This window comes from Muntiacus reevesi, chromosome 5 (assembly GCF_963930625.1).
Source record: "Muntiacus reevesi chromosome 5, mMunRee1.1, whole genome shotgun sequence".
NCBI classification, from domain to species: domain Eukaryota; kingdom Metazoa; phylum Chordata; class Mammalia; order Artiodactyla; family Cervidae; genus Muntiacus; species Muntiacus reevesi.
Genome location: NC_089253.1, coordinates 7,665,455 through 7,687,746, shown reverse-complemented (window position 1 = coordinate 7,687,746; position 22,292 = coordinate 7,665,455). Strand labels below are relative to the sequence as shown.

General features: G+C 44.4%; 1 protein-coding gene across 2 annotated transcripts in view; it reads right to left on the bottom strand.

The window, feature by feature from the left end:
* Window positions 1-21,984, bottom strand: part of RAB38 (RAB38, member RAS oncogene family) — a 62,741-nt gene extending 40,757 nt beyond the window's left edge. For both annotated transcript variants that reach the window (XR_010663361.1, XM_065936713.1), the window contains exon 1: window positions 21,704-21,984. Coding sequence is in view for 1 of the 2 variants with exons in the window: in XM_065936713.1 (XP_065792785.1) it covers window positions 21,704-21,905 (202 nt within the window). In the remaining variant the exon portion in view is untranslated. The remainder of the gene's footprint in view (window positions 1-21,703) is intronic.
* Window positions 21,985-22,292: the final 308 nt, after the last annotated feature.

The window sequence follows — 22,292 nt, the reverse complement described above, 5'->3', positions numbered from 1 at the left end:
CCGTTTGCTGTCATGGATCCAGATAAAAACATACACCAGCAACACTGCTATAGTGTGTATTTAATAACACTTTTCACCTGGTGACTATTTAATAGTGGTATCTAGATGCTCTCGGCATAACCAAGCAGTGAATCTTCTAGACAGGTATAAAAATAACAAGAGGATTTTCTAATACCCAACTAGCTGTGTGACCTCAAATTAGTCACTTCATCATTCAGAGTCTCGGTTACCTCATTGGTAAAACAAGGAACTGAATTAAAGACCCAAATTAAGTTCATTATCGCCTCTGGCCAACCCCGTTTGATCAACCTCCCAGATATGAAGACATCAGTTACCTGCCTCCCACTTTCCCTGTGTTTCCTGTGCTGGTTCCCAGAAACACCATCCACACCGCCACCAGAGCGGTCCCTAAAGTCACCTTCCAGCTGCTTCCTCAAGCCCACATCCCACCCACACTTCTAGTTCAAAAGGGGCTCTTGGCTTTGCCCCTCTGCTCCACCAGCACGCTCACTGCTCCAGTTCAAGCCCTCATCTGGACCCCTGAAAACTCCTGAGGTTCTCGGCATCTCATTATCACCCCCATTTCCCCTTAAAATAAATAACTAACAAAGGTCTTCAGACAGTTGCTGTTCTGGCAGCACAAGAAATCACCTGATGGGTATATACAAAGGAGATGAAATCACTACCTTGAACAGGCACACTCATGTCCATTGACAGAACAATGGACAAAGAAAATGTGGTGTGGTCATCCCCAGTACACACAGAACATTGGTTCCAGGACCCACTAAACATATGAAAATCCACAGGTGCTCAGGTCCCTTATAAAATGCACTCTGTCCTTTATAATCTGTGGATGTGGAATTTGCAGATACAGAGGACCAACTATATACATGTACAATAGAATATTACTCAGTCATAAAAGAGAAGGAAATCCTCTCTTTTGCAATAACATTAGTATTATGTTAGAGAAACAAGTCAGACAGAGGGAGGAAAATACCATTTGATCTCACATATATGAAGAAACTAAAAACTCCATAACAGCCAAAAATTCATAAAAAACAGAATAAAATGGTGGTTGTCAGGGGCTAGGGGGTGGGAGAATTGGGGAGATATTGGTTAAAGGTACACATTTCCAGTTATAAGATGAATAAATTCTGGAGATCTCAGGCATAGCACGGTGATGATAGTCAACAATACTGTATTACATAATGGAAGGTTGCTAAAAGAGTAAGTCTCAAATGTTCTCAGCAAACAGAAGAAGGTCATTTGGTGAGGTGTGTGTGTTCTGTCGCCTCAGTCGTGTCCGACTCTGCGACCTATGGACTGTGGCCCGCCAGGCTCCTCTGTCCATCAGATTCTGCAGGCAAGAACACTGGAGTGGGTTGTTGTGCTCTCCTCTAGGGGATCTTCCCAAACCAGGAATCGAACTCCTGCATCTCCTGCATTGCAGGCAGATTCTTTACCCAGTGAGCCAGCTAGGAGGCCCTATGTGAGGTGATAGAGATGTTATCCACCTCACTGTGGTAATGATTTCACAGTGTACACATATATGAAATCATTATGTCACACACCTTAAACTTACACAAACTGAGTAAGCTTATATCTCAACAGAGGCTTCCCTGGTGGCTCAGACGGTAGAGAATCTGCCTGCAGTGCAAGGGACTTGATTTGATCCCTGGGTCGGGAAGATCCCCTGGAGAAGGCAATAACTACCCACTCCAGTATTCTTGCCTGGAGAATTCCATGGACAGAGGAGCCTGGAGGGTTACAGTCCATAGGGTCACAAAGAGTCGGACACGACTGGGCAACTAACACATATCTCATTAGGGCTGGGGAGACAAAAGAAATCACCCAAAGTATTTACAGAACACCTGTCCCCAGGGCATCCTCCTCGGAGATTCTTATTGTATTGCTTTTGTGTGGAGCCTAGGAAACTGTTTGTTTTTTTGTTTTTTCTTTAAGCCCTCCCTAGCTAAAGTCTTGGGAGAAGGCAATGGCAACCCACTCCAGTACTCTTGCCTGGAAAATCCCACGGACAGAGGAGCCTGGTAGGCTGCGGTCCATGGGGTCATTAAGAGTCGGACACGACTGAGCAACTTCACTTTAGTTTTTCACTTTCATGCATTGGCGAAGGAAATGGCAACTCATTCCAGTGTTCTTGCCTGGAGAATCCCAGGGACGGGGGAGCCTGGTGGGCTGCCGTCTATGGGGTTGCACAGAGTCGGACACGACTGAAGCAACTTAGCAGCAGCAGCAGCTTAAGTCTTAAAACTTCTATTTCTATCAGAATCATTTTCAAAATACAAACATTACCATTATTCTCTGCCATTGTAGCCCTTCAATGACTCTTCCATGCTTTAAAAAAGACACTCAAAAAAAAAAAAAAAAAAGACACTCAAATGAAGACTACACATTTGGAGACTGTCTCCAACTACCATTCCAATCTCTTCTCCCGTCCCTTCCTTCCAAACTCCACAGCCAAGCCATGCCTGATGACCTGTCCTTCCCAGAACACATCCTTCACTACTCTCTGGCTTTCCTGGCCTTTTTTCATTGCAGCTCTGTTCCCAAAGTCTGAATTCCTTCCACATCTCCACTCTCACCTTCAATCACATCCTGTGTGTCCTATCGCTGTGCCCTGAAACCTCACACAACCCGCCAGTTGGAACCCTGGCTCCCTTTTTCACGACCCCACGGCATTTTCTTTGTCCTGGTCCATTCACACTTACCATGATGTGTCTTCAAGCTTCTGTCTCCAACTTGGCATTTCAAAAACCTGGAGAGCAGGCTGGTCACATTTTATGCTGTAAATTTGAAGTTTATTTCTCCACTGTTTGGATATAGTAAGAGCTCCAAGTACTGTGGTAGAAATAAACTGAAATTAAAATTCTTCCTGCCTCTAAGATACAGCATTATCTCATAGTCATGAGCCAGTGCCACCTACTAATATACTTACTCTATATTCTACTCTTGTTTTCAGTAAATAATCAATAGATGTTCATTGATGGAGAAAATTAACATTATTCCAACTGGATTATGTGCATATCTTTGCAATGAATTTCAGACTGGAATGTTGTGCTTTCACAGTAATTCTTGTCCTAAGAAATAATCTCATCTTAAGAAATAATCCCTTGGAATCAATTTATTCCAAATATATATTTTGGGGGTCATGGCAAAATCAGAAGGGTTAAAAGTATACCATACCAAAGTACACTCTTTATTTCTAGAGAGAAATGGTATGAAAAGCAGGTAGATAAAATCAAAAGTAAACATGAACTTTGAAGAAGGATCTGGAGAAAGGAAAAAAAAAAAAAAAACTATCCAGTTGCTACGCAGATTAAATGGCCCCTGAATTGACTGTGGTATAAGCAGGTCTTGAAGGTGCAGGGAAGCCCGCCGACAAGGACCAGAGTCAGACTATTGTTGGAGAGCATGGTTTCATCATCTTTCAAGGGCCCATCTGACCCCCTGGCAGCGGTTCTGCAACTTTTTCATCATCTCTCCTCACTTCTTTGCTCCACCAAACCAGTGACAGAAAAGTGTCAATCAATCACCATTTTCCCAAGTCACTTAGGCTTCTATTCTAGAATTAACCTTGGATAATTATCCCCTACAAAAGTGCCAACCTCTTTCCCTGGCCAGAGCCAAGTTTCTGCAGCCCCATACACACACTGACCCATGCACCTAGTAGGTGGTCAGGAAGATCTCCTTGCTGAGTGAAGAAATAACCCTGACTCTTCACTCCCTCCCAGTGATTACTTTCAGGCTTATCAAGTCTTTAACAATCATCCTCTGTCATGTCATTGGCAATTATCACTTTCTTTCCACTCCCACTGAAATCACTTCATTTAAGTTGTGTCCTACCACTTTACTATTTTCATTCATCTAACAAAAATTTCTGAATGCCAATGAATTTCCAGGCACTAGAAACATGCAATGAAAAAAATCAGCAACTAAGGGGAAAAAAAACCATTAAAACGTGTTGCCTTCTTGGCAGGTGGGTTCTTTACCACTGAGCCACCAGGGAAGCCCTTATGAAGTTTACATTCTAGTAAAAAGAGATCCACAATAAACAAAAACAGTAAGATACACATAATATTACACTATCTGGTGAAAAGTGCTGTGGAGAAAAGCAGGGACTTCCTGGTGGTCCGTGGTTAAGAATCCACCTTGCAATGCAGGTCAGGGAACTAAGATCCCACATGCCGCAGGTCACCTAAGCCCACTGCCCCAACTACTGAGCCTGCACTCTGAAGCTAAGACCAATGCAGTCAAATAAATAATAAATAAAGCAGCAAAGGAGAATTGAGTATGCTAGTGAAAGTTGCTCCGGCGTGTCCAACTCTTTGCAACCCCATGGACTATACTGTCCATGGAATTCTCCAGGCCAGAATACTGGAGTGGGAAGCCTTTCCCTTCTCCAGGGGATCTTCCCAACCCAGGGATCGAACCCAGGTCTCCCGCATTGCGGGAGAATTCTTTACCAGCTGAGCCACATGAGGCCAGGGTAAAGTAAAGCAAGATGGAAAAGGAAGGCTCAGTGAGAAGGTATCATTTGAGTAAAGACCAAAAAGAAGTAAAGGAGCAAGCCGTTAGGATGTTGAGAAGAAGAGGGCTTCAGACAGGAGGAGCGGCAAGTACAAAGATGCTGAGGCTCAGAAGGGTCTGGCAAGCATGTGGAGAACAGGAGGAGACTGTTGGCTGGAGAGAGCTGAGAAAGGAGAAGAAGAATGTGTGATGAGGCAGGCAGATCACAGGATCAAGACTGTTGACAGTTTCAGGCCATTATCCTGAGGCTACCTGTTCTTCTGGATGAAAGAGGAAAGTACTGAAAGACTGCACAGATGGGAAATGTGAACCAATAGAAGTAAATGGATACCTATGGATGCTGCATTGAGGGATGATACACAGGAGTCAAGGCTGGAAGTGGGGAAGCCACAGTCCGGGCAAGAGATAGTGATGCTGACCACAGGGGCAGCAGTGAAGATGGTCTAGACTGGCCATTTTCCAGATAAGTTTGGAGGTAGAGAAGATAGGTGAACTATAACTTATGAGATGACCCAGGAAGGACTACCAAGCTTTTGACCTGAATTACTGAAAGTGTGGAGCTGCCATTAGCTGAAATGGGGCAGGTTTTGGGAGGCACAGGTTTTACGGAAATCGACTGGGACTTTGGCATGTTAGGTTTGAGATGTCTGCTATGCAGATGTGGTGAGTAGGCAGCTGGATACGTGAGTCTGAAGTTGCAGGGTCGAGGTGGTCAGGATTGTAGATTTACTTGTATTTTAATTTCTGTACACCTCCGCCAGAATTACCATCCAAAGTCCTGTTGTCACTCTATAATTTGCTTAATTAAATCTACTGCTACCCAAAACAGGTGCCAAAATGGGAGATTGGGCTGCTCACATGTTATGTGACCCACACAAGATTTAAGGCAATTTGAACAATTTCCCAACAGTTACAAATTGGAGGATAAATACAAATATTGGAATGTCTTGAAAACTCAGAATATGCAGAAATCTGTGGTCAATATTTTATGAATTACTATGTCGAGTTCATTTGAGCTGATCAGTACCAAGCACTCAGTCTTTTTTATCTGTTTATTTTTTATCATTACTGAGACTTAAATTTTTGAAAACAGTTTTAGGGTCACAGCAAAATTGAATGAAAAGTATAGAGATTTCCCATATACTCTCTGCCCTGATATATGTATAGCTTCCCTTGTTATCAATATCACCCAGCAGAGCGATACACTAACAGTTATAATTGGTGAAGCTAAACTGACATATCATAATCCCTCAAATTCCATGGTTTACTTTAGGGTGAATTTTTAGTGCTGTATATTCTATGTCACTGGACAAATGCTTAATGACATGTATTCATCATTACGGTACCATCCAGTGTAATTTCATCACCCTGAACATCCTCTGTGCTCCATTATTTCACCCCTCTCCCCCACCCCAACTCTGGCGACCACTATTCTTTTCACTGTCTCCATAACGTTGCCTTTCTCAGAATGTGATGGAGTTGGAATCACAAACTGTATGGCCTTTTCAAACTGGCTTCTTTCACTTAATAGTATACATTCCGGTTCCCTCCATGTCTTCTCATGGCTTCATAGCCCACTTCTTTTTAGTGCTGAATCATTCCATTATCCGGATGTATCAGTTGAACCACTCACCTGTGTGTGCGTTCAGTCGCATCTGACTCTGCTGTGACCCTGTGGACTGTAGCCCACCAGGCGCCTCTGTCCATGGGATTTCCAGGCAAGAATACTGGAGTGGGTTGCCATTTCCTTCTCCAGGGGATCTTCCTGACTCAGAGATCAAACCCGAGGCTCCTGCATTGGCTGGCAGATTCTTTACAGCTCAGCCCCTGGGGGAGCCCCGACCATTCACCTCCTGAAGGACATCTCTGGGGCTCCCACCTTTTGGCAGTTAGGAATACAGCTGCTATAAACATATGTGTGTAGTTTTTGTGTGGACATAATTTTTCAACTCCTTTGGGTAAATACCAAGGAGCACAATTGCTGGATTATATGGTTAGCATATATTTAGTTTTGTAAGTAACTGCCAAACTGTCTTCCATAGCCAAGCACTCAATCTTAACGTTAAAAAAAAAAAAAAAAAGGTGGCTAAGATACTATTCCTTTCACATTGTTAGATAAAACTGCCTTAAATTTAAATGTATGTATCTATATCCATTTTATTCAAATAATTATACAAACTATTTGGAATTCAACGAAATTTATATAATTTTATTTTAAAGTAAATCATTGCTATTGATCCACTTTTTTTAAGTCTCTTATACAAGCTTACGTAGGATCCCATGATTGTTTCTTTGCCTCAAAATACTCCTTAACACACAGCCTCATTTCTATACAACCATCCAGCTGTACATGAAATATTGCAGAGAAACAAAATGGGAGCCAGGATTCAGGGGGATTTTTATGCCCATTTCCTAGGGAAACAAGGAGCAGAAGTGTGAGTGGTGCAGAAGTGAGAACCAATTTTTTCAGAGATGACCTTAGGAAAGATGAAGAAGTGATTGCCAGGCGGAGAAAAGAGTCCATTTACTTTCCCCCTTGGGCTCCTGTGGGCTTTTTAAGGTTGCACAGCTTGATCTACAAGTCAAAGGCTAATCCTCAGACCAAGGCCAGGATCCTTGCTGGGCTCGCTAAGTTCTGCCTCTTCCTTTCATTCATCATTCCACGGCCTTCCCTCCTCACTGGAACATACACCATCTCTGACTCTCTGCCTAACTAAATCTTTCCTGTTCTTCAAGGTTGTACCAAATCCTACCTCCTTGGAGCTTTTTCTGACTACTTGGCCCCAGGCTCAGCTCTTTCCTCTGGGATATCAGACAGCGCTGACAATGCACCACTGGCTCGCCCATCCAATCAGTCATGCCACAAACTCTGCAGATGGTGTCCCCAGTTACACTGTAGTCTCCTCAAGCCCGCTGTAGAATTCCTCTAATACTGATCCCTACTGATGCTTTAGAATCATGGTGCTGGGGAAGACTCCTGAGAGTCCCTAGGACAGCAAGGAGATCAAACCAGTCGATTTTAAAGGAAATCAACCCTGAATATTAATTGGAAGAACTGAGGCTGAAGCTGAAACTCCAATATTTTGGCCACCTGATGTGACAAGCTAACTTACTGGAAAAGACTCTGATGCTGGGAAAGATTGAGGGCAGGAGGAGAAGGGGATGACAGAGGATGAGATGGTTGGATGGCATCACTGGCTCAGTGGACACGAGTTTGAGCAAACTCTGGGAGATAGTGAAGGCCATGCAAGCCTGGCACGCTGCAGTCCATGGGGCTGCAGAGTTGGACATGGCAACTTAACGACAACCGTCTCTCCCTCGCACGTGTACTCTGAGAAGCTCTTAGTCTGTGCTCACAATGGACTTGCGAAACAGAATGGAGTTGGTAACACAAGTATTCTTTTCACAATAAAGTAAGGATTAATAATGATTTCTTATTTGAGAGAGGGGGCCCCATCAGGGAGAGGAGTGGGCTGAATAAAGCAAGATCTCTAATCCAATTCATTGACTTTCCATGACTACTAAACTCCTGCTCACTCTCAAAATCCACTCTGAAAAAAAATCTGTCCCCAGTTCAGAACCGCCTCTCCACAGTTTCTTTAAAGATACTTTTATAAATAACTCACAAGGGACCCTGGACTCTAAGGGTTTCACTCTTAAATAATTCACAGATTCCTTCATAGGTAAAACTCCCAAAATGTGTGCCCAGGTGCTCTGGGGGGCCTCAGTGAACTCACAGGGGTGCAACTGGATAATTTTAAATTTCAAGGCAAGCAGAGGTGCTCAAGATCAATCAGACATCTCGAGAACTACCAGCTAGAGGCAGTTCACAATTTCAGCATTAGATTGTGCTACATTCCCTTTGATGTGCTCATATCTTTTTGAAGCGGGCGTTTTTGCAGTTTGTGTGATAAAAAGCAAGATCATGTGAAAATCAATAAGAAGCAGGAAATAAGGGTGGTGGTGACCACTCTGACTCAGTTTTGAGATGCTCTTCTATGGCCCAAAGCAACACATGTCCCTATGGTAAATAATTATAGCTACTAAAAATGAAACAAAAATCATTTTCTTTTCACTGTGTCCTCCATTTTTCCCAAAGGACTATTAAATTATTAGGCTATAATACTTATTAAATTGTTTGGTGCTAATTACTTAACAAACTATAGTCAATATCTTATAAGTTTAATGGAAAATAATTTCAAAAATAATATATGTGTATATGTATAATTGAGTCACTTTACTATGCACCTGAAACATTGTAAGTCAACTATACTTCAATAAAATATATATTACAAAAATAATAAAAAATAAAAATTGATGAATATATATAAAAAATATTTTTAATTAAAAAAACAGAGCTTTTAAGTATTTCTGTTGGCCTAAAAACATCATGAAAAAATTATTTGTACTTTGATGCTAAAGGTTCTATGAGCTGAGGAGTTTGAGAAACTCTGTTTTAGCTTCTTGAGTCTAGTCTAGAGGATTTTTTAATTAAGTTTAAAATGCACAGACACACACACACACCCCTTCTACCACCATCAAGACTTAATTTTTGTTCCAATACCATCAAGCATCATAGTTACTCTTATCTTTATTTTTCAAACTAGAGTCTATGTCCCTTAAGCACTGTGGTTTTCCTGTCTAAATATAGCATATTTAGATATTTCTTAAGTCAAACCGACCCCATGATCTAAGCAATGATGTATGCATAGAATTCAGCTCATTCAATTCTTAGCTCTATCCAAAGTACAAAGGTTAAAAATAATAATAAACATTCCTTTAAAATAAATACTATGCATTTTCAAAATGCAACTTAATCCTTGATACGTGAAAACTATCACACTGTCATAGTACCCCATAAGAAATAGTAGAGCAGAGCAGTTAGAAATTAGCTGCTACTTCGTAACCAGGAAAATCTCAGTTCATATCCCAGCACTACCTCTTACCTTCTACACACCTTTTGAAGAGTTTTGTGTGTTTTTCTGTTTTTTAGCCCTTGTAAGCCTAGATCTCTATAATTAGGTTAGTAACAGAACCTATAAGATCAGTTCCTTGTGAGCAGTAAATAAAATGATGCATAAAAAATGCACAGCACCATGCCCGACACCCAATAAATGGTGGTATTAATAATACATTATATTACAAGGGGAAAACAGTCCTGTCAACAAGTAATTTAAATCATTTGTTGTCAAACTTCACCCTATAAATTAGGTTGAAATGTGTTTGAATCCCTCACACAATAGATAATTTCTTGATCTCCAATAGGCGGAGGTAGTATACAAGAAGCTAAATTGTCCATTGTCCTTCCTGAGAGAGCACATTTACACAAGCCTGATGAGGAAGAAAGATTAAATAATGAATCAGGATAATACAAGACTACAAAACATAATGGTTCAGAGCAAAAAGTAATAATTCCTCTTCCTGAACTCGCTTGCCTTGGCATCCAAAAGCTGCTTCTGCTTCATTCTCCTTCACAGTACTTTCTCTTTCTCCACATCTTGGCTAACTCCACAGTGATTTCATTAAATCGTGAGACAAATCATTGCAGCAAGCTCTGCTGAAAATCGGAAAGGATATCTGGAGAGGTACAATAGAACTCTAATAAGTTGCTAAAAGGAGACAAGACAGGAGGGAGTGGAGCTGTGTTGATTCAAGGGAGGACGAGTGACCACTGGAAGGAGGATTAAGGAAGTGTTTGCACAGGAGGTCCCTTTCAGGTGGGTCTTAAACATCAGATAGGGTTTGGGTATGTGGAGATAAAGGGAAGGGCACATGAATTAGTAAGAAGAACAGGAGGAGAGGCACGGAGGCGATAAATATGGAGTGTGATAAGGAAGAGGAAGGAGTCCATAAACATTTTGAGTCTATAATGGAGCACTGGGGAAATTAAATCAGGCATGTCTTTCGAATCCAAACTGTGGGTGCCTTTGGTTTATCTCAATGCCATACCACCATCTTCTCTTCTTTATCTCTTTATTGTGAACTCTCAAAGCTGAGCACCTACGAAATTCATTTATTCATGTGCCCCAGGACTAAGACAACGCCAAAACATCCGGTGTTTAAAAAGAATTTTTTAATTCCTCACATCTCATCCCTAATAAACCAGAGAAGCCATCATTCTTGTTCCAGTTCTACCTCTGGCTAGCTCTCTGAGCCTGAGAAATCAATAGGAACCCCCTTTCAGAGCACAGCTTCCTCAACTGTAAAATGCAGGATTTGTTTTGACAACCCACAGGCTTTAACTCTGAAAATTACCTTTATTACTTCATCTAGTCTATCCAAAAATCATAAAGGGAAAATTTGACCTCCAAATGAATGACGTTTCACCTTGAGTCAGGAAGGTTTTATTGAATGAAGAAGCACAGTTCTTAGGAAAGCTCTTTAAGGTCTCTCCCTAATTTTTATGGTGAAAAATAAAATGGAATGCCACCATAAGAAAAATGATTGCTATATTTATCAATTCTAGAAGGCAAGCATTTTTCTGTTAGTGTTCAGAAAATTACAGTCTTTGAAGCATGAAAAACTTTTGTTTGTAAACAAAAAGTTTCTTTTGTTTATTGAAGAAATGTTTAGAGCAATGATGAAATAGTTGACTGAAACTTTTTATTGAATAAAACTCACTAAACACAGACTAGAACCAAGCTCTAGGGTTATAATTGGGAAGAAAAAGCATCTCAATGCAGTGCTAGAGGACTTCTAATCTGGGGTAAGCATGGGATATTATGGGAGCAGATAAACAGTATCTTCCTCGGCCACCTGGACTCAAAAGAGACTTCCTGAAGGAAGTGAGATGGGTGAATGACAAGAGGCTTATAGGAGCTCTTTAAGAAAAGAAAGGGGAAAGTGTAGTTAGCCAGAGATGACTGTACAGGCCACAGTATAAGGGGAACGGTGGTTGAGCTGAAGCCACAGTAAGATATCCAGAATGGTCAAGAATCACAGGAACAGGAGATGGGACTAGGATGGGTAACAGAGACCAGATCAAGAAAGGCCTTGAACTTCATGCTAAAATGCTAAGTCTCTCATTTGGAAAGTGATGAGGACCCACTGAAGGATGCCACACTGGAGAACCCCTCACTGGAGCCAGACACCGTGTTAAGAAGCTGCACCTCTGTGGGCTGCAAGCTGGTGGGTGGGAAAGCTTGAGGAAGGCATGAGCTTTAGTGCAACGCTGCAGTGGTTCAGACGAGTTGTGAGGAAGACATGGCTACTGAAAGGAGGGGTAAGAGAGAGCTATTTTCTAAGATAGAAAAGATAGGACAAGATAAATACCTGAGAATAGAGAACTAAAGGGAGCGGGGAGTGGTGAAGTTTAAACCCTGAGGTATTTTCAGAGAGTAATTTAAGATCATATAACTGCTCAAGCAAGCTCTCAAACAACTGGAAAAAGTTAGTGGAATTCAATAATTTGGACTTCCAGGCTAGAGTCTCAGACTTGACCTTGTCAAGTTGATGGAGACTACTCTAGTATCCCCACCTAGAAGATGAGGATCTTCCCTTCACAGAATAAATCTATTTCCACCCAAGGAGCAGCAGGGCCACCATATCCATCTGGGAAGGTCCATCCCAGAATCAAACAGAATACAATGTTAAAAAGATTATCAATGGGCTGAAAGCTTTGCAGGGTTTTCCAAAGTTAATTCTCAAGAAGAGGGAGCATCTAAGTCTAAACATACCACAAGACAACTCTCCTCAAAATTTTTCAGTTGAGCAACGACTGTAGTATCAACCCCACTGGACATTTAACAGCAAACCCACTTTTACTGAGCACCTACAGCATACCAGGTATATGTTCTAATTACCCTTGGCCCAGGCTCCTCACCTATAAAACTGGAAATAAAATGACCTATTTGCCAGAATCATGGTGCTGTTTAAACTGCAAAGATTTACTCTGATAAATTGATAAATGTACAGAATGATCACTTTTAACCACTGGCAGAGCAAATGCACCCTTTTGTAATTTGTCGGCTGTTGCCTCTCACCACTTCCCTCCTACCCACAGCCCTCTCCTCCACACCATGGCAACAGCAGGGGCCATGATTTGACTTTCTTTAGCACCTGGCATTTCTCCTTCAGAGACTTATCAGAACAGTCAGTAACCATCTCCATGATTATATTTAAATAACTTTATGTCCCCTGTGGAATATCAGATTCCATACCAATGCCTATTTCATTCCCTCCTAAAAACCCTGTGCTTATCAAATGAATGAACAAATTTTCCCAGGCAGGATCTTAAACTTCTCAAATTCTCATATTGTAAAATGACTTTTAAAGTAAACACATTAAAATAAAACAAAATACTTAAGTATCATTTTGACCCTCACAGAGGGTAATTGTGTTCTGACAAGTCCACAGTGAGACAGATCCCGGGTTTCCTTCTGACCAGGTCAGGCCTCAAGGACTCCACTCACTTCTGACCCCATGAACTTCTCCCTCAACAGCTCTAAATTTAGAATCTGTCCTATTTCTAGTCATCATCTTTCCAATCATGTCATCCCAAGGACGTTAGTTCCTTTCACCATGATGTTTATAATCTGCAGGCAATGAAGACCCACCAAAACATATTCTGGGAAGATAAACTTGACCTTAGTCCACACAAGAGCCGGAGGAGGGGGAGGCTAGAACTAGCCAGGCGGTTATGATAGCAGGACAGGTGGTAACAGCGCTCGCCCTGGAGAGGCATAATCACCATCTGACCTAGAGAGGGAGAGCGTGTGAAACTCAGAAGAGAAGGAGAAAAGATGGCAGGGGCCTCAGGTCTTAGTGACTGGGTGAAAAGCAGTATAATCCACTACACTAAGAAGATCAGTATGTGGAGAGATATATCTGGTTAAGATTTACAGAGACATCATTTACTACTTTCATTAAGAGGGGTGACATCTATATTCTTTACTGTTGTTTTTTCTTTTATACTTTCCATATTTGCTACACTGAGCATATACTACTTTATTACTAGAGAAAACAAGCCATCTTGCCTTTTTATGCAACTTGGCTATGACATATTGATCTTGCAATATATATGAGGTATCATAAAGGCAATGTCCAGTGGGAAGATGAAACTGTAGGTCTGAAGCTCATGAGAAGGCAGGGTTATAAGCACAGTTTGGGAGTCATCAGCACAGGAATGCAAGAGCTCCTCAGGAGAAGGAGGCAGAATTAAAAAGGGCCAGAGGATGAACTTTTGTCTCAAGGTGTGTGGCCTTGAAGTCCCTCCCAGGGAGTCACTGATGCTTGGAAAGAGCTCAGGAAATCACCCTCGCCAGAGGCTTTGTTTAGTCTGATCAGGCTTAATCTCAGAGAAAGGAAGGAAGTGGTGAGGACAGGACCCCTTCTGTATCGCCAGAGAATTGGAGTCATGTTTACCAACACAATTTACCCACCATTACAGTGTATTTGCTCTCACGCTATTGTACCCACTAAACCATGAACTTGTTAAGGTCTCGTTCAAATCTTTATTCTTGTTTCCTCATCCAGCACAGTGCCTAACACACACACGTGTGTGTGTGTGTGTGTGTGTGTGTGTGTGTGTGTGCATGTGTGTGTATATTAGTCTGACTCTTTGTGACCCCATGCACTATAGCCCGCCAGGCTCCTCTGTCCATGGGATTCTCCAGCCAAGAATACTGGAGTGGGCTGCCATGCCCTCCTCCAGGGGGTCTTCCTGACCCAGGGATGGAACTCGGATCTCCTGCATTGCAGGCATATTCTCCACTGTCTGTGCCACCAGGGAAGCACCAGGCATTTAGTAGACACGTTCGCTGAAGAAATCAAACACACACGTAAGGGCTGCTCCGCACATTCCCTCCTCTCAAGCATTTTAACTCTCCTTGGTCAGGCTGTTCTGTGCCCACTGTCAGAACCACTCCTCTAAAGCCTAGATTAGAGAACGTGTCCCACAGGCCTAACGCCCATGTGTCTGTGATGCCCAGAGAGTCTGACGACCTCCCTGTAGGAAGCCCTGAGGTGTGTTCCCCACCCAGCCCTCACCTCACGTCGAAAGTTCACTGTTCTGTTCAGTGTACATATTATTTACTTGTAAGCACATACCACGTGAACCCACATGGTATTTAGAAAGTCTGTAATTAGCCAGGCTAGAAACAAGACAATAACTGCCTACTAGCACATGGCCCAGACTTGCCATGCATTTTTATTTTTTTGCCTGACACGGTGGTTGCCAAATTTAGCACTCTCTACATTTTCAGATCCATCGCATTAATATTTAAGACACTTCTTCTAAAACTTCCTGGAGAATTTGTCTTTTAGAAAGAGATATACAAGGGCTTCCCTGGCGGCTCAGTGGTAAAGAATCCACTTGACATTGTAGGAGCCACGGGTTCAATCCCTGATCCGGGAAGATCCCACATGCCGCAGGGCCACTGGGCCCGGGGGCCACAGCTATCGAGGCTGCACTCCAGGAGGCCAGGGGGCCACAACCACTGAAGCCCTCTGCCCTGGAGCCTGGCCCCCCAAGAGAGGCCACCATGGCGGCCCATGCCCCACAAGCAGAGCGTAGCCTCTGCTCACCACACCTAGCGAAGAGCCCGCACAGCAGCTGATAAATAATTTAAAAAAAAATATTGAACAGAAAGTGAAGTCACTCAGTCGCGTCTAACTCTGTGTGACCCATGGGCTGTAGCCCACCAGGCTCCTCTGTGCATGGGATTTTCCAGGCAAGAGTACTGGAGTGGGTTGCCATTTCCTTCTCCAGGAGATCTTCCCAACCCAGGAATTGAACCCGGATCTTCCCAACCCAGGGATTGAACCGGGATCTCCCGCATTGCAGGCAGATGTTTTACCATCTGAGCCACCAGGGAAGTCTCAGTTGAGGTCTCTATTGAAGAGAGGTCAAGTCCCAAACCCTTCCCTCAGTTGAATTTTACAATGTGGAAGCACTTCGCAGACACTAAAATGAGAGGGCACGGTGACCCAGATGACTCTCAGGGCCACCGGGGCTCTGGGCTCCGGCCTCTAGACCGGGGATACCTCCCGCTGCCCCTCTGCCTGTTGGAGACCTCGTGTCCTCCAGGGCTCCATCACATGGCTTCGGTGGACAGATGTGCCCTGCGGGGAAATATTTTTCCTACGTGTTGGATTTTAACTATTTAGGGGGATGTATTACTTAGGAGAGTCTTGCTGTGAAACTTTCACGTGGGAGAGAAGGATTCTCTACATCACCTGCCAACTTTATTTTCTACTGTATTTGTTAAATCTGAAATAGAGTTTTCCGATGACCCACAGATCTGGTCATTTTTCTCAAATATATGCATCAAAGATGGAGTTAAACAGACCTGCTGTTCCTGCCCTCCTCTGCTACATGAGAGCTCTTGTGATCTTGGGTCTCTGACTCTTGATCTAACATAAAATAGGTTTGATACCACCTGCTCTGTCTATACCCTCAGCAACTCTGAGATCAAGCAGGAAAATGTATGTGAAAGGAGTTTGCAATAACAGTTAAAAAAAATGAGAGTAATAGTTAACATTCAGAATGCGACAGGCACAGCTTTATATGAATTAACCCATCTCATTCTTTTAATTCTAAGATGCAGGATTTGCCGTTGTCCCCAAGTTTTAGACAGGAAACCAAGGCACAGAAATTAAGTAACTTGCACAAGTCACAAAGCTAGTAAGTAAAGTTGGAATAAGCTGTTTCATACTAACTGGGCATGTTAATCCTGGAGTGGGTTGCCATGTCCTCCTCCAAGAAATCTTCCCAACCCAGGGATCAAACCCAGGTCTCACGCATTGCAGGTGGATTCTTTACCATCTGAGCCACCAACAAAGCCTATGAATACTGGAGTAGATAGCCTATCCCTGCTCCGGGGGATCTTCCTGACTCAGGAATTGAACCAGGGTCTCCTGCATTGCAGGCAGATTCTTTACCAGCTGAGCTATGAGGGAAGCAGCTGGGCACAGTGAGACCATATCAGAGCTGAAAGAGCAAGAGACGCCGCGTGCAGGAGACATCACAGGAAAACAGCTGTCATTTTAAAGATGGGGACTGAGGTCCAGCAAGGTTTCATGATTTGCCCAATGTCAAGTATTACAGTTTTAGAATATTCATAATTTATATTTATTAGACTACATCTGAAGCATTCTATTTCTGAACTGCGGGAAGTAGAGTAAAACTATTAGGAACCTAGGTGCTAGAGTCAATGACCAAATTTTAAGTTCCAGCACTACCACTTAACCAGCTATTTTACTGGGAAATTAAAAATTACGGATGCACAGATAATTGTAAGAATAAGTGTCTAAAAGACGTTAGCTACTATTACTATCACTGTCCTAAGTCCAGTAACTGGTTCCCAAAGCACAGCAAGACTTGTAGGCAAAATTGTGTTGTTCTCGTTGACAGTGCTAATGGAGTCATCAAAGTGATCAATACAATTCTTCAGATGTGTTCTAACAAATATATCATTAATCATGGACTGTAAATTATGGATATTCTAAAGCTGTAATTCTTGACATTGGGCAAGTCGTGAAGCTTTGCTGGATCTCAGCTGCCCATCTTTCCACTGGCAATTGTTTGCTTTTCCTGTGATACCACATGTTCACGTGATGGTGCCTCTTGCAGCCTCTATCTGCTCTAACACGGTCTGTCTGTGCCCACTCAGGACTGAGCAGCTTATTCCCACTTTGCTTACTAGCTTTGAGACTTGTGCAAGTTACTTAATGGAATAGTCAAAGCATTAGGTTTTGGAGAGGAGTAACAAAGGAGAGTCTCAAGGGTGAATGTTTTCTTTTTTTTGATTATAAAATGAAAAAACCCTATAACTAAGAATCAAATTTTCAGAAAATAATTTTCTTTCTTTTTGTTTTTTGAAACTAGTACAGAACAGACTTTTGAACTCTGTGGGAGAAGGGGAGGGTGGGATGTTTCGAAAGAACAGCATGTATATTATCTGTGGTGAAACAGACCACCAGCCCAGGTGGGAGGCATGAGTCAAGTGCTCGGGCCTGTTGGGCTGGGAAGATCCAGAGGAATCGGGTGGAGAGGGAGGTGGGATGGGAGACCGGGATGGGGAATTCGTGTAACTCTATGGCTGATTCACATCAATGTATGACAAAACCCACTGAAAAATAAAAAAAAATAAAATAAAATAAAATAATAATAAAAAGTAAAAATAAAATAAAATAAAATAAAATATTCAGAATTAAAAAAAAAAAAAAAAAGAAACTAGTGCTTTTGAAACCGGGTGGAAATTCTGACTCTGAGTGTGTGTGTGTGTTTATTAATTTGTACTTATTTATTTATTTATGACTGTGCTCTTTGTTCCCGCTCGGGCTTCCCTCTAGCTTTCATGAGCGGGGGTGCCTCTCTAGCTGCAGTGGGAGGGCTTCTCACTGTGGTGCCTTCTCTTGTTGCAGAGCCTGGGCTCCAGGGCGCGTGGGCTTCAGTATCTGGGGCACGAGGCCTCAGCAGCTGGGGCTTCAGGCGCCAGAGCACAGACTCAATAGACCAGCACACAGGCTTGAGCTCCACCACATGTGGGATCTTCTCAGATCAGGGATCGAATCCATGTCTCAGGAGGATTGCAGGCTGATTCTTTACCACTGATACATCAGGGAAGCCCAGAAATAGATTTTTGTTCCATTTCTTTTCATTCTCTGCACTGTGGTACCATCCAAAAACATATTAGCAATACAGGAAAGAAGGCAAGGATATCTATCTACTAAATAAGCCATGCCCTTAAAGAGGAATTGGGTATAACCCCAGTGGGTCAACTGTGCACCAGGCCCTCACAGGACTATGGTTATAAACAGCATGGTTATAAAGGGCTTGATTCCAAATCAAACAGACCTGAGTCAAATTCAGCTCTTCCACTTACTAGCTGGGTGGCCTGGGGCAAAATTACTTAATTTCCCTGACTCTATCAAGAGTTTCCAAACCCAGAGCTAACTCAGATGCTCTTCTATGGTGGAATCACTGGGATTCAGAGTCCTCTATGGGGTTTGTGGGATTCATCTCAGTGATTTCAAGGTCTACTTCACAAATTCCTGAAAGGTACTTTCTGCAGTCTTTTTCAAAAGCAGACTGGCCAGTCTAAGTGACCACAAGACAAAGATCACGGGAATTAGTTGAACAAATAGGACCCGACCTGGCCCTGAACCAAATGGATATTAAAAGTCTAATTGAGCAAAAGATTCCTTTGATAGCAGATGGATGTGATATCCTGTCAGGACAGGGCATGTTTCCTCTACCTCATCAACACCCCTAGCAAGCTCAAAGTGAGTGTCACTACCCGTGCCTGTAAGACACACGCCAGAAGTGAGCAGCAAGGAGACAGCATTCCCCACGGTTGGACCGACAGGCAGATCTAAAGACGCTCCAAGATACACTTAGCTGATGGGGTCTGACTGGGTCGCTGAGGCTGGCTTCCATATGCACTCACTCTTCACAAGACTAGCTATGGAGCTTGAAACATGTCCATTCTACACTCCAATCATCCTTCCCCACAAGGGCCCAGCTCCCCCCCAACCAGCTTTGCCTGCTGCCCAACTTCTAAGCCGGCTTCCTGGGTAGCTCAGTTGGTTAAAGAGTCTGCCTGCAATGTACGGGGCCCCAGTTTGATCCTTGGGTCAGGAAAATCCCACGCAGAAGGAAATGGCTACCTACTCCAGTATTCTTGCCTGGTCCCATGGACAGATGAGCCTGCTGGGCTATGGTCCATGGCATCGCAAAGAGTCGGACATGACTGAGTGACTAAATCACCACCACCAAGAACTTCAAACCCAGCCCACAGGGCTCTTTGGGCTGGAGGCTGACAATGACAGGTTAGCATTAAACATCAAAGCTCTGGGAAAATAAACTTCCCTACAGAGATGGTGCACACCACCATATCTATAGAACTGACTTTCCGAGGCTCCTTGGATTTCTTATATACACAGACTTCTGTGACTATAGCCTCCAACTTCAGGAGGTATTTCTAAGCCTGGGAATGGAATTGCTCAAGACAGCATGTTGTAATATGGATAAAGCTGGGAAATGGTGCTGGGTGGTTTAGAACAGGTTATATTCGTTCATCAGGAATTATCATTTAATAAGATCTAATTAGCACATTTATATCATGTCCTTCTTGCCTAGCATTTACACATATTCAAAAAACAAAAAGTAGCTACTATAGCAACAATTCCTGCAGTTCTCCTAGGGAGTAAGTACTAATGGGTTCAGTCAGCATTTGTTGGTTTTCATCTCATTTTTTCCTTTGTTGGGGGACAGCATTCTATTTACAGATAAGGAAGGGAGACTAGGAAGTTAGGAAACTTACTTAAAATTGCTCAAGACATACAGGGTAAAACAGGGGTTCAGATGGAAGCATTTGGACTGAAATTTAGGCTCTTCATCTCTATACCCTAGCATACTCAGGACACTGAGACCCACAGACATTATGTAACACATCTGAGGTCACATCCTTATTTGCTTTTCACATTAAAAACTAAATTACAGCTACACCCCTGTTCAAAGAGTAAGCTAATTCTAAATCTGGGTCCTAGAGATGTCAATGCAACACCAGAGCTCTTGGACACTGAACGCAGCAGAGCAAAGTGCCCAGACTCAGATGATTTTCTAGGTATAGAGCCCAATCAGATGGCGGCCAATGGCATCTTCTGGTCTCTGTTAACCCCCGAGCTACCAGAGCTGTTAACAATGACACTAAAGGCATGAAGCTGTTCACCTGCGAAGACTTTTATCATCAGGCCTGACAGCTCCTGATTAAAGAGGCACTGGAATCCCCAGAATGAGAAATGCCCTTCGCAAAACTTCCTACATGTGTTCTCGCTTCAAGCCATGATAAAGCTTCCAGTCAAAAGCGCCTGCTAAAATGAACCTATTTTCTGAAAGAGAAGTGGCCGGTTTGGGTCCAGCGCTTGTAAAGGTTCCTAGTGCCACAGACTATGAAATAGACCGAGGTGAAGTGCATTGATTGTTTGAAGGGGTTCACAAGGAATCCCAGGGGCCTGAAAAATTCTGAGCAGGAGGGTCCCCAAGTTGTCATGGTCTGACTGCTTGGCAACTTAACGGGGAAGCGGCTGAGCTGAAGGGGCTTGTGGGGAGCAGGTTGGTCAGCAGCGAGCCGGGATCCGCAGTGAGGGGTTGGACACGCCACAGTCTGGGTCCAGGGACTCTTTGCACCTCCACCTTAGACTGACGCCCCAACTCCTGGTACAAACCCTGGGAATCAAATTCTGATTTCAAACATTATAAGAGGCTCCTCGTTTTCCAGACCTCTCAGTGAAAACTTTAGGAACAGATCAAGAACTCTGTGGCGAATGTCATAGAAAGGGGCTGCCCTGGTGCCTCACACGGTAAGAAATCCGCCCGCAATGCAAGAGACCTGCCTTCCATCCCTGTGTTGGGAAGATCCCCTGGAGAAGGGAATGGTATTCTTGCCTGGAGAATTCCATGGACAGAAGAGCCTGGCGGGTTAGAGTCCATGGGGTCGCAAAGAATAGACCCTTAGACAAAAGTGACCCTAACAGAAATCTATATACTCCATCTCCTTTTCATAGACGAGAGAGACAGAAGGACAAGCAGAAACAGTGAGAGATTCACCCGCAATGCAGACACAGAAAGGTCCTTGGCTTTCTCAAAGCAGAGACCCTCCAGCTTTCTTGACTGAACGGTAGAAAAGGGGGTGTCGAAAGTTGGAATAAAGGGAGCAGTTAGGAACAGGAATTGGGAGGCTCTAGTCCGGAACTCTCCGGGTTCCCGCTGTGAACCGGTCTAGGGGCTTCCCCTCGGGGGTCCCGGCACCCGGCTGGGAAGGGCGGGGGGACGCTCCGGGCGACATCACCCGCAGGACTGCCCGCGCCCGGAAAGTGAGCTGGGGACCCACAACCGAGTGCAATTCCGGAGGGTCTCCCTCTGGGTCCCGGAGAGGCCCGCGCTGAGCCCAGAGATCCCAGGGGAGGCTATGCGAGGGAGAGAAAGCAACCGCCGCAAAGCGCCAGGGAACGCACGTGAAGTTGCCGCGCGCTAGAAAGAAACTTTTTTTTGTTTCTTCTGAAACGCAAGTTTGCAGTCCACCCGGAAAAGTCTCTCGCGGCGCAGCGCCGGGGAGGTAGACCCGGGTCTCCGCGGGGCCGCCAGCCGCTGCCCTGGCCCGGGAGATGGTCTGCGAGGTGCCCCCGCCCCAGTTCCGGCCCCGGCGCTCACCGGCGATGTCCCAGAGCTGCAGGCGCACCACGGTCTCCGGGTCCCAGTGGAGCACCTTGAGCGCGAAGTCCACGCCGATGGTGGCCCGGTAGTGCGAGGAGAAGTTCTGGTGCACGTAGCGCTTGATGATGCTGGTCTTGCCCACGCCCAGGTCGCCGATCACCAGCAGCTTGTAGAGGTGCTCTTTGTGCGGGACCTGCATGGTGGCGGCCCGCCCGCCGCGCGGTGCCTGCTGCGGACCCGGGAAGCGCCGCCGGGGGCCGGGCCGGAGAGACTCCCGGAGCGCGAGTGCGGGCGCGAGGCGGCGGCGGGGCGGGACGCGGGTGAGGGCGGAACTCCTCCCCGGCCGCTGCAGAAACGCCCAGACGCGAGTCCCGCGGGCTGACCCCCCTGCCCACCCCGCCCGCGCGGCTCGGGGGGAGACCCGAGCGATTCCTGGGCCAGGGACACTGGGGAGGCTTAGGCGCAGATGCCCTTTTGCAGAGGTTATTCGTTACAGCCCCTGACAGCTTCCGAAGTACTTTCTCGCCTGTGATCTTGGCCACAAAAGCTGGAGGTGTGGGTTTCAGTTTTCAGGTTTGGCAAGTGA